Source organism: Odocoileus virginianus, chromosome 5, assembly GCF_023699985.2.
Source record: "Odocoileus virginianus isolate 20LAN1187 ecotype Illinois chromosome 5, Ovbor_1.2, whole genome shotgun sequence".
NCBI lineage: Eukaryota > Metazoa > Chordata > Mammalia > Artiodactyla > Cervidae > Odocoileus > Odocoileus virginianus.
Window position 1 is genome coordinate 57,092,690 of NC_069678.1, and position 13,597 is coordinate 57,106,286.

The following is a 13,597-nucleotide window of genomic DNA, read 5'->3' on the forward strand; positions in this document are numbered from 1 at the left end:
AATTATTTAAAAATTAACTTTCTTCCTAAAACTAAATCTCTTCATTTATTTTCATTGGAAGTGCAAAATAAAAGACAGTAGAAAGTTCTCACATATCTCTCCATTAGAGGTCTAGATTGGTGATCAGAAAGCCCTATGGACAAGGCATACTGAAAGCACAGTTTACTTTTTTTCAAGATAGAACTTTTTGCAACTTTAATTTTTGTAGACATTAAAATAGGATAAAGTTCTCCATATATTATGCATGTCCTTGGTTCTGTTGATTTTTGTCTATAAAGTAAAAACTAAGCACACTAGATTGAAAATAACTGAAGATATTTTAAATGTAAAAACTGTAATAGCTATACTAATGGTACAAATGCTAACAGTCCACCAAGAAGACCCCGTTTCATTTCTGCATATCTTTACACTTTTTAAATGACAAAGTTAAATGCCTATTATTCTACTTGCTTGAATTTTGTTTGATACTGATACACAGCCTCACAGTCTACAGAATACCCATGTTCCAATTATGAGCATTGTTATTCACTACTCTGTAATGTCCACTCACCTACCTCATATAAAGACTGTATTAACAATCTATGGTCAAGCTTTAATTTATATTTAAAATGTATATTTAAAAAATATATATTTCAAAACCAGTGTCAGATTTATTTGTTATTTTACATCAGAATTGTTATTTAAGAGCAGAAGGGAAAGGAGTCCTTTCTACACCATCAATATTTTCTCCTTAACTCAAATGTTTATATTTAGAGGAAGGAGACAACTGCTGTTTCACCATAATTTAGCTTGTATTTAGCCTTGTTTCCACTCTACTTTAAATGTAGACATTGAAAATATGGGGGATAGAAATGAATTTGCAGTAGATTAATGCTGAATAAGTAATAATTACATTCACATTTCTATTTGTGCCCCCAACATGGAAGAGGTGCCTTCCATTAGACCTATGTATGCTTTGGCTTAGAGAAAAATCACTCAAAAATGCAGGGTGTCCAGATATAGAAACATCTCCTACTTTTCATGTTCTCCCCTTGTCTACCACTTATGGAGGAATGAATAGATGTTTAATCTCTATGTATATATTTAAATGAAATTCATATAATTATTGGAAAGTTTTATATTGTACTCATAGAATTTTCATACATATTTATGTATCAAAATGTATTTGAGATTATTTTATTGATATGTTGTCTGAAAAAAAATCAATGAAATTCAGTGTAGTTTGCATAGAGAAAGAATATAAAATGAGGAAAATAAAATTAAGTTTTGCTTCACCAGATGAAATGTCACTAAATCCTGCTAATATGCTTGAAGAATTAATCACCGTACTCAATATTTTTCTGCAATATTGCAGGAGGGTTAAAACAGCAAGATAGTACTTTCAATATTTTAACTGTAACATATACAAATCATAATAATTTATGAGTAAAAAAAAATCCCCACTTTAAATAAATTTTGACTTTCAAAAATATTTTTTATATATAGCACACATTCTATTATTAGATATAAATAAGGCAAAACAGGATGGAACAAATAATTCTATTAAACATTGTATAAAATTTTGGTGGTTGTTTTATGTAAAAATATTCTGTTTTTAATTAAACCATATTTTACATAGACTATTATGTACATGTACAGTTTGAAAAATGTATAAATACAAATTTTCTGCCAAGTCATTATAGGATCTCCTGAAAAACTTAAATCATTTTTATGAAGTATCTTTGTATACTTTTTATTTAAAACCTGAAAACTATCACAATCCATAAATTAGCTTGAAAAGTTAAGCATTTGAAACTGGTGATTGTTCGAGGGTCATAGAAATGTCAACTTCATAGATTTCAAGGCAGTAACTTCCTGGTATGTATATTCAGCTATGACAAGAATCTTAAATGGATTCTTCCCATTTTTACTTGTAAGTATACAATTTCATAAGGCAGGATACATTCTTACTTAATATAAATCTCTTATAGTATACTGTACTTTTCAACCTCTAGAAAAATACTGTAGAAAAATTAACTCAATCATAATAACAAAACATAGCTAAAATAAAAATAGTCCTTTTTCTTTCTACTAGTGAAAATCACAATTAAAATTTCAAAAATACTCAGTCACTTACTTTGGTAGAGTTTTCAAGTGATTTTCTCTTAACTCCAATATCCGCAATTTGGCAAGTCTGTAGAAATGAATTTAAAAATTTGTTTCTTGATAGTTCTCTATAAAAAAATATTTTTATGGTAAACCAAATTGTTACTGTGTTAACCAAACAACTATGTCCAAACATTAAAAACCATGGTTATATATCTTTAAGAATTATGCAAATTGATTATGAGTAGGGTTGTATCAATACTGGAGAATGATAAATACCACTTTCTTAAACTTTCCTAAAAATAAAATCTTTCAAAGATATCACTGTCTTAGTCATCTAAATTTTCTGTTTTATAAAAATACATTCACTGTTGTTTAATCATATGCATTCAAATTATTGAATATTTACTAAATACTAAGTGCTAAGTTCACAGAAACATGGTAATAATTTCCCTCAAGAGATGACAAATGAATTTTTAAGGCAAATGATAAAGCATAGTGGTTAAAAACTTGAGCTTTGTGATCAGATATATCTGGGTGAAATCCAGACTCTTTATATTCTATCCCTATAACACTGGGCAAATTAATTAACCCCTCCTGACTCCAGTTTCTTCATTTGTAATGAGTATGCAATAATAGTACAAAATTTATATGGTTTTGACTGTTAAATGATGTCATCATACATGTAAAACATAACACTTGGCACATTATAAGTTTTAGTGAGTGTTACTTATGACTGTGGAGCCCTAAACCAAGGTCATAGTTGTCGAGTCTTGTTACCAAGGCCACAGATCTGGAACTTCGTACCAAGGTTATCTGCAGAATTGACTGAGCTCCAGTTCCAGATACTGACTGTTGCTATGAGCTCTGTTGATCTAAACTGGCTAACTCCTTGACCCCATATTAGGTAAAAATATCTGCCTTCACACTCACCCTATAGCACCCTAACCAATCACCTAATGCCAGTCTTCCAGCAAGAATTTTCTTTGTCTTGAGAGTATAAGAATTGGCTGCTAAACCATGAAAGGGGATGGCTCTCCCTTGAGCCAGCTCTCTGTTCTAACAGCATTTCCTGCTCTAGTAAACACTGTTCTACTGTCATCCTGCCTTGTGTCTGGAAATTCTTTTCAACCTGCGCAAAGACCATGACAATTACTACTACCTTTAATTAAAGACTGGGAAAAGCATCATATATATAGCATGATATACCATATTTAATTGACTCTGAGCCTGAGATGTGAACATTTCAAATAGATGCATATTTAAAATCCCGTCGTATCATCTGTGCTGTGATAGTACTGGAGTTGGGAAAAAAATGTGAAGTGGATGAGAGGTGCTTACATTTTCTGATGCTTGCAAAATACTTGGGTGATTAGGAATGCATTTCACACTTAACTACTTGTTAATGTTTGCAATCTGGGACAGTGTTGTTACTAATGTCTATGTTGGGTTGTGATTAGTTGCTCAGTCGTGTCTGACTCTCTGTGACCCCGCAGTCTCTAGCCCACCAGGCTCCTCTGTCCATGGGAATTCTTCAGGCAAGAATACTGGAGTGGGTTGCTATGCCTTCCTCCGGGGGATCCTTCCAACCCAGGAATCTAACCACGTGTCCTGCATTGCAAGTGGATTCTTTACCAGCTGAACCACGAGGGAAGCCTACTAATGTCTATAGTGAGTTTTACAATTTACTCAGTTGTGGTTATTTTAGGACAAATATTAATTGACTTGTCCAGATTCTCAGTGTTGTGGGAATATTTCGCTATTTGAACTATTTCACCTACAATGTCCCATATTTACTGTGCTTTTAGGTATTCAACTACTTCTCTTCCCATTTCCTTTTTGTTTTGAGTTCTATCAAGTCTCCAATTTAACTTTAATCTTATAACTCTTAATCTGTAGTTGAAACAAATTGTCTCAGTTCTTCAGAGCATGGGATATCACTAATAATAGACACTTCTTAAACATTTATATATCTCAAATCTTCTTAGTATCTGTACTAGAGTAATAATATTTTATGACTTTGGCCTTTAGGGGTACTAAATCTTAGGTTTTATAAAGTCTACTAAACATTCTTTGTCAAATTATCCAGCTGAAGGGTAAAAAGCTTTTTAGGTTACAATAATAAAATAGAGCATTTTGGGGTAGATAATTTACATAAAATTGAAATCTAATTCCTGGTGGTTTGGGTTTTAGTATTATGTTATATATTTGCCCAGATTTCTTCCCTTATGTTATGACTAGTAAAGAGAACTAACAAAATGCTAAAGTAAACAATGTATTTTAGGGAGATAATTAAACATTTTATGATTTAATAAACCAAAAGTATACTTGTGGTTGTGGCCAGTACCAGAAGGAAAATCTACTTTATATGAACAAATGGTGAAATATTAATTCATTTAGAAACTAGGCATATGCTCTTGTGAATATCTGTGAATTTTCAGAACTGTCTGAGTGTGTATGGTATTCGTAGGTATTATGAAATCATGATCCACAAAAGTAAGAGAATTTGAAAAAAACTATTTGAAGTGATTTCTGTATGCAAATAGAGGCTGCTACCTGTTAAACGACTTCATTATTTCACTGAGTTCTTCTTAATGTATGTATTAACTTCTGCCCAGAGGTGGAGATTGAGGTGTACTCAATTGGTTATTTGAACGATTTGAGATGATCACTTAGAAAAAGGCAGTTAACAAAAAACTTAAAATATCTTAACTTTTAAGATATATCTTTTATGCTTAAAATAGCCATGATATGGAAACAAAGCTTCCATTGACACATGAATGGATACAGAAATCCTGTGTGTGTGTGATGGAATATTACCAGCCATAAAAAGAAGAATATCCTGCCATTTGTAATGACATGGATGGATCTTAAGGGCATTATGCTAAGTGAAATAAGTCAGGCAGGAAAAGACAAATACTCTATGATCTCACATATGAAATCTAAGAAGAAAATAATAACTATAAAAAGAGGTCAGATTTGTGGTTATCAGAGGTGGAGGTAGGGGAAGAGGAAATGGTTGATTGTGGTCAAAAGACACAACCTTATGCTTATAAAATAAATAAGTACTGGAGATGTAATGCATGGCAAGATTGCTATAGCTAATACTGCTATATGGTGTCCAATATATCTCAAAGTAACTAAGAGTAAATTCTAAAAATTTTCATCACAAGGAAATGCTTCTTCATAATTATATAAAGTAATGGATGGTAACTAAATTTAATGTGTTAATCATTTTGTGATAAATTTGTCATTATTATGTTGTATACCTTAAGTTTATACAGTGCTATATATCAATTATATCTCAATAAAGATGAAAAAAAGTTCACTCTAGAACACCTAGAAAATATTGAAATTTAAGATGAAAATAAAAACCTTCCATAATTTCCCTTCAAGGAAATTGTCTTTTATTTCTTGCATATTCATATTCATATAAGAAACACAGTTTATATATAGTTATGATAAGCTTTAAACATAACATCATAGGAATTAAAAGATATGTCTCTAGTCAAGATTATAAATTGCTACATTGTTATATAGATGTACCATAATATGTTCAAGCAATTTCCTAGATGGATGTGTGATTCCATATTTTTCATATTGTAAATAATGATAAACATCTTTGTCCATAAATCCTCATGTGATATATGATGATATCTAGAAGTGTATTACAAAGGCAGTGGTTATAAATATTTTCAAATCTTTTAAAGCACACTGTCCTGTACAGAGCACATGACATTCTGCAATTTCATCAGCAGTGTGAAGTTATCTCTTTCCTCACACTCTAAACAATTTTATAGTTTCTGTGATATGCTTAGAGCACAAAGGGCCTTTATTCACATATTAATTTGTACTATTTTATTATTTATGATGATAAACATTTTTTGAGTTTTCAACTTGTACACTTATTATGAACTGCTTGCACATGTTATTTACCCATTTTTTTCTAATGAGATCTTAACTTTATACTCCTTTGAAAGAATTCTTTATAAGTTAAGGATCTAATTTGCCTTCCATATATGGTAGAAATATTTTCCTATTTATTACCTTAAAATTTAAAATATTTTCTAATATTATTTTATTTTAAAGGCATGTATGGATTCAAATATATCCATTTATGGTATTTTCCTTTTTTTCTATGCTATAAAAGTATTATCTAACCCAAGTGTCAAATTTTTCCACATAATTTCTGATTTTTTTTTTTTAATATTTAACTCTTTAACTCATCTGGAATCTGATTATTAATGACATGTAAAGGTTTAATTTTACTTTATTTTTTTCAAAATGTTTCATTAATTGGCATGGGCTCATTTATTGGATAAAAGTGAGGGTATCTTTAATTACAGGGGTCACTTTTGAAGCCTTACCTACTGATGGTGGTTAAGTACTTACCTAAGTGAAATAAAATTGATCATTTAAATTTCTTATTCTTACCTTCCAAAATTGGCTGGAAGAAATTCAAGAAAGGCATCATTCAGGTAGAGCTGGGTCAGATTCAGAAGCTGCGTGAAGCCGTCAGGGAGTCTAGAAAGGAGTTAAAGGTTTAGTCATTGCGTAGATGTTGCCATAGAAACAGAACAAAAATACATATCTCTATGGAGAAAAAATAGAAGTGTAATACATTTTTCAACTCTCCTTTGGTATCACAGTAATGGAAGAATTTATTGAGCATGTTGTTACAGCTTGAAAATTTTGCCTGTTATTAAAATAAATGGCATTCACCCCTCCACACTGCTCTCCTAGGCGGAGATTTATGTCACTGCCAAAGTCAGCGGCATCATTTCTTACTGTTACCCTAGCCTTATAAACACCAGTGAGATATTTTTATGGAAATTTCAAGATGTATGCTATCTTTTATAATTTCAAATTTATGATTCCTCTCAATAGAAAATTCACATGTATAGTCAGGCAAGGTTATCTACTCTTTCACTTAATCATTGGAAGTTGTGTGCAGTTTGTGACAATGATGGCTAAAGGTGCCCAGCATGAGAAGGGAAAGAGTGTTTTGTCCCTTAATTGATAATTTCCTTAATGCAGGCCCAACAGATACGTGCATTATAATTCAAACTGACCTGATTCATGCACACTAAAAATGAACAAGAACATTAAAACAATAAACAGAATTCTAAAGACTTTAAAAGTCATTTAAAAGTTGAGAAAATATCCTTTGGGAAAAATCTTATCAGTGAGATAAAGTAATTACTTGAAATGTTTAAATCATTTTTACCAAAATGATTTAACTCAAGGATTTTTCTTAAAAGGATATTGACTTTTTATTAATTTAATTTCTATTTAAATATTTTAATGCCTTTTCCCACACTTTAGACAAGACTATGCTCTTTCACAGAATATTTTTAAACAGTGTCCAAATTTGCCTTCTCCTCAAATTACAACCTATGACCCTCCTTGTATTTACTGACAAAATTATTTAAAAAGCTGCCTTTACTGACTACTTTTTACTACTCCTCAAGCCATTGCTTTCTGTTATCTACTCCAACTCTACTACTGAAACTGCACTCGCCAAAGCCTCTGATGACCTCTAAATCTCAATTTCACTACCTTCATTTTATTTCATAGCCCACACTGCCCAGCAACAGCTGTCGTCAGTAATTGTCCTCTCTTTCTGGGCTTCTACCATACCACTTTCCCTGCTCTTCTTCCTACTCCTGAACACTAGATCTGAGTTCCATTCCATGGTTTCTCTTTTCTGACCAATCTTTTGTTATGAAATGTTTTATGTATATAAAAGAGTATACGTGTACCCACAATATAATGTAACAAATAGAACCAGTATCTTTAAAACCCTCTGGCTGTCCCTTCCTGACTACATCTTTCTACTTGCTCCACAAATTCCCAAATGATGGTTTCTTTTCTGTTTTTCAAGGAGTTTTACCATACCTATTTAAATCCCTGAAAAAAAGTCATGTGGTTTTGGTTTTTTTAATATTATCTAAATCAAATCACACTATGAATATTTTTATGGGATTTATAATAATTCACATTATTAAATAATTCATCAGTTAAGTGAAATTCATTCATTTTGATGAAGAAGACTGATCACCATGCCATGGTATTCATTGTATGAATATATCACAATTTATTAATCCTTCTTCATCTAATTGAACATTACAGTTGTTTCTAGTTTTTGTTTGTATTTCTATTATATATTCTATTTATTTTTGAACATATATCCTGGTGTACAAGAGATTACTTAAGCTATATTGCTGGTTAGAAGAGATTAACATCCTTATGACTAGCTCTCACCTAATGATTAGCAGGAGTATAAATACCTCAGCTCTCTCACCCAAATCTGTGATGTGTGTTTAAACCCCTTCCCAGAGATCCCCAGAAAGCTTAAGGTCCAGTGTCCATACTAGTAAATAGCTTGATAACATATCCGTAATTGATATTTCCTGATATCATTTTCTAAATATATTGCTTGAATTCTTTTCTAAACTCTTCTTCTGAGGAACCCAAACTAAACACAATTAATATTTTTATAGCAATTCAGTAGGAATTGTTTATATGCTATTATGACACTGATCTTACATGGATTATTTTTGCTACAAACATCCTGCTTCACTTTGTATTTTGGAGCTGGATTGTTTGTATATGACTTCTTAGAGGATGCTTCCATAAATATGCTTCCAAAGGGAGGTAGGATTCATAAAAGCAGAAAAGAGGGAAAAAGGAGCTGGGGAAAGTGAGAGCTACAGTGAAGAGGTAAAAATTCACCTGAGATGGGTTACAAAGAGAACACAGGTTCTAGAGAGAATATTTATGAATAAGAGTATTAGTAGTTAATATTTGAGAGTATCAGTAGGGGACAGGCTTTAGAGGATATTTGATGCTTGACTCATAGGCATACACTTTATCTTATAAAAGTAAAAAAAGAATATACTGGAGATATTTATTTTCTCTATGATTTTCTTCCTTAACTACTTTAGAACTCATATCCTGGTAGTATAATAGTCTTCATGAAAATGGCACAGATATTCAACAGATTACAATTCAATTTAACTACTATTTTACTTTGATGTTCTTTTGGTTCCTATAATCATTCAAGAAAAGAAATCATTTATGATTTCTGAAAAAAAGAAGATTAATAAGTATAAAATGAGAAGAATGCTAAAACCTTTGATCTAAAATGTTGTGTTAACATCATTCAGTTCAGTTCAGTTCAGTTGCTCAGTTGTGTCCATAGAAAACACCCTCTTCCAACAACACAAGAAAAGACTCTACACATGGACATCACAGATGGTCAACACCGAAACCAGATTTATTATATTCTTTGCAGCCATAGATGGAGAAGCTCTATACAGTCAGCAAGAGTGGGAGCTGACTATGGCTAAGATCATGAACTCATTGCCAAATTCAGACTGAAGTTGAAGAAAGTGGAGAAAACCACTAGATCATTTAGGTATGACCTAAATCAAATCCCTTATGATTATACAATGGAAGTGAGAAATAGATTTAAGGGACTAGATCTGATAGAGTACCTGATGACTATGGACGGAAGTTTGTGATATTGTACAGGAGACAGGAATTAAGACCATCCCCCAAGAAAAAGAAATGCAAAAAAGCAAAATGGCTGTCTGAGGAGGCCTTACAAATAGCTGTGAAATGAAGAGAAGTGAAAAGCAAAGGAGAAAAGGAAAGATATACCCATTTGAATGCAGAGTTCCAAAGAATAGCAAGGAGAGATAAGAAAGCCTTCCTCAGCGATCAATGCAAAGAAATAGAGGAAAACAATAGAATGGGAAAGATGAGAGATCTCTTCAGGAAAATTAAGATACCAAGGAAACATTTCAGGCAAAGATGGGCTCAATAAAGGACAAAAATGGTATGGACCTAACAAAAGCAGAAGATATTAAGAAGAGGTGGCAAGAATACACAGAAGAACTGTACAAAAAAGATCTTTGTGACACAGATAATCACGATGATGTGATCACTCACCTAGAGCCAGACATCCTGGAATGTGAAGTCAAGTGGGCCTTAGGAAGCATCACTATGAACAAAGCTAGTGGAGGTGATGGAATTCCAGTTGAGCTATATCAAATCCTAAAAGATGATGCTGTGAAAGTGCTGCACTCAATATGCCAGCAAATTTGGAAAACTCAGCTGTGATCACAGGACTGGAAAAGGTCACTTTTCATTCCAATCCCAAAGAAAGGCAGTACCAAAGAATGCTCAAACTACCACACAATTGCATTCATCTCATACGCTAGTAAAGTAATGCTTAAAATTCTAAAAACCAGGCTTCAGCAATACGTGAACCGTGAACTTCAGATGTTCAAGCTGGTTTTAGAAAAGACAGAGGAACCAGAGATCAAATTGCCAACATCCGCTGGATCATCAAAAAAGCAAGAGAGTTCCAAAAAAACATCTATTTCTGCTTTATTGACTGTGCCAAAGCCTTTGACTGTGTGGATCACAATAAACTGTGGAAAATTCTGAAAGAGATGGGAATACCAGACCACCTGACCTGCCTCTTGAGAAACCTGTATGCAGGTCAGGAAGCTACAGTTGGAACTGGACATGGAACAACAGACTGGTTCCAAATAGGAAAAGGAGTACGACAAGGCTATATATTGTCACCCTGCTTATTTAACTTATATGCAGAGTACATCATGAGAAACGCTGGGCTGGAAGAAGCACAAGCTGGAATCAAGATTGCCAGGAGAAATATCAATAACCTCAGATATGCAGATGACACCACCTTTATGGAAGAAAGTGAAGAACTAAAGAGCCTCTTGATGAAAGTGAAAGAGGAGAGTGAAAAAGTTGGCTTAAAGCTCAACATTCAGAAAACTAAGATCATGGTGTCTGGTCCCATCACTTCATGGCAAATAGATGGGGAAAGAGTGAAAACAGTGACTGACTTTATTTTTCTGGGCTCCAAAATCACTGCAGATGGTGACTGAAGCCATGAAATTAAAAGACACTTACTCCTTGGAAGGAAAGTTATGACCAATCTAGATAGCATATTAAAAAGCAGAGACATTACTTTGCCAACAAAGGCACACCTAGTCAAGGCTATGGTTTTTCCAGTATGGATGTGAGAGTCGGACTATAAAGAAAGCTGAGCGCTGAAGAATTGATGCTTTTGAACTGTGGTGTTGGAGAAGACTCTTGACAGTCCCTTGGACTGCAAGGAGATCTAACCATTCCATCCTAAAGGAAATCAGTCCTGGGTATTTATCGGAAGGACTGATGTTGAAGCTGAAATGCCAATACTTTGGCCACTTGATGCGAAGAGCTGAGTCATTTGAAAAGGCCCTGATGCTGGAAAAGATTGAGGATGGGAGAGGAAGGGGACAACAGAGGATGAGATGATTGGAAGGCATCACCGACTCTATGGACATGTGTTTGGGTGGACTCCAGGAGTTGGTGATAGACAGGGAGGCTTGGCGTGCTGTGGTTCAAACATCATAACTATTAGTAAATAAAATTCCTAAAAATACTAATTTTTTAATTATAAGGATAGCTTGAACTACCCAGCTTACCTTAGTCTATTATTTTACCCATGTATGCACTAAATGATATTACTTTATACTACTTCTTTTGATGAAAAATATATTTCTTTATGTTGCTTCTCTGAGAAAATTTATGATGCAGGAAAATCTGGCTGTTACATAGAACACTTCTCTAAGGATTTGAGAATTGACTACATTGGGCAGATTCCAACTGCAAGACTGGAGTGCCAAAACTAAGTTATATGAAAAAACCAGAATGCAATGTAAGATAGTTTTTTTAGTCTGCTTATAGACAGAGATGTGCTGACATTTTATATCAAATTTTTCTTTTTTAAAAACTGCAGAATTAAGGGGTATATTTATACAGTATGTTTTGTTTAATAGCATGTATATTTTAAAATTTCAATTTAGTTACACAAGAATTTGTTGAATGGTCACTCTGCACTGAGATTCAAAATTAATGCCTTATTCCTCACCTTCTCCACAGCATTATATTCATAGATTTAGCAAAATGCTATGACAATTATGTTTATACAAGTGTTAAGAATTCTTTATTCCTGAAATAAATTACACATTCTTTGAGGAGAAGGAATTTTCTAAATCTCCTCAATGACCTAGTATTGTACTTTGAAAACATATTATTTGAAAAATATATAGTCAGTAGATCTGCTAAAAAAAATTCAACTTTATTTATTATTGACTTTATGGGATGGTTTGTAGTTTTAATGGTCTCATTTGTCAATATCACCAATTCTGGAGGAACACACAAGAACCCGTGAGGAAGAAGATATTCTTTAGCAAGCTAGTGTTAAACTTAAAGAAGATGAAAATCATGGGCTGTCTTTATCCTCCTCCAAGATATTCAATGAAATCCAACAGTTTACACTAAGAAAGTGAACTCTAATGAAATACTTTCATGTTACTAGAGTAACTGCTGGTTTTTCATAGTTGACAGATTTATTTTAAAGTCCAAAGCATTTCAAAAATATATATACTGATAGATAATTCTCTCTCTAAGGAAACATTTTCATTTTATTAATGGCTTAAATTAAAAGTAGCATATTCAAATTACAATAAATAAATGATACTAGAATCAGACACCCAAAATATTTAGTGCTTGAGCACGTGGACATTGATGTTGGAAGATCTAAGTCTAACCACAGTTCTTTCAGTTATTCATCTCTGTGACTTTTACAAATTACTTAATCTTTGTAAGACTCAGTTTCCTTTTTTAATTGTAAAATGATCAAACTAAATTCCTCTTTCAGAGTTGCTCCAAAGAGTTAAATGATTATCTGCTCCATATTAAAGATTCACTAAATAGGAGTGATTGTATTACTTTGGTTTTTTTTGTTTTTATTCTAATTTTTCAATATTAGCTAGAATACTAATTTAAATACTTTTATTAGTGCTAAATTTATTGTTGGAATAGACAAATTAAGATTGGCTGCAGACATCCTTGTTTCAACATTTTTCTTCTCTAAATGTGTTTACTTTAGAAGTTTAATGAAAACATAATACAGGCATTTGACCTCCATTAGAACATCAAACCAAATTAAAACTTTAGGAGCTATAAGTTGTGATTAAGAAGCCAAAGTAAAATCTTCTGCTCTAATTGGGAAGGTATTTTGCATCTAAACATTTTAATTTGTAACCTTAAAGTTATAAATTAACATAACATTATCAGAAACAATTTAAACTATTATTTTCATTTAATGCATTTATTTTTTATCTAATTTCCAATGAACTATTTTAACATCACTGCAAACTTGTATCATGATTTCTCCCTCTACTTTGTAAATATCTTTCAATTTTGCTGTAAATCAGAGTGACTATAATCTATCAGTCAAACTGGGACATTTTTGAGAGTTTAGAGGGAACTATTATTAATCTTGCCACATCTCAATATCCATGTGGAAGATGTACCATAATTTATTAGCAATTTTCTTATTGTTGAGCATTAAGAACGTTCAATTTTTTTCAAAGTGTATCTTTCAATTTAAACCAAAATCAAACTGTTCCCCCATAATTTGTGA

General features: G+C 32.5%; 1 protein-coding gene across 6 annotated transcripts in view; it reads right to left on the minus strand.

Moving 5' to 3' along the window:
• LRRC7 (leucine rich repeat containing 7) overlaps positions 1–13,597 on the minus strand; it is a 608,651-nt gene that overhangs the window by 295,195 nt on the left and 299,859 nt on the right. For all 6 annotated transcript variants that reach the window (XM_070467940.1, XM_070467941.1, XM_070467944.1 and 3 more), the window contains exons 6-7: positions 6,520–6,609; positions 2,117–2,173 (exon numbers count right to left, since the gene is read on the minus strand). In XM_070467940.1, the coding sequence (XP_070324041.1) occupies positions 2,117–2,173; positions 6,520–6,609 (147 nt within the window). The remainder of the gene's footprint in view (positions 1–2,116; positions 2,174–6,519; positions 6,610–13,597) is intronic.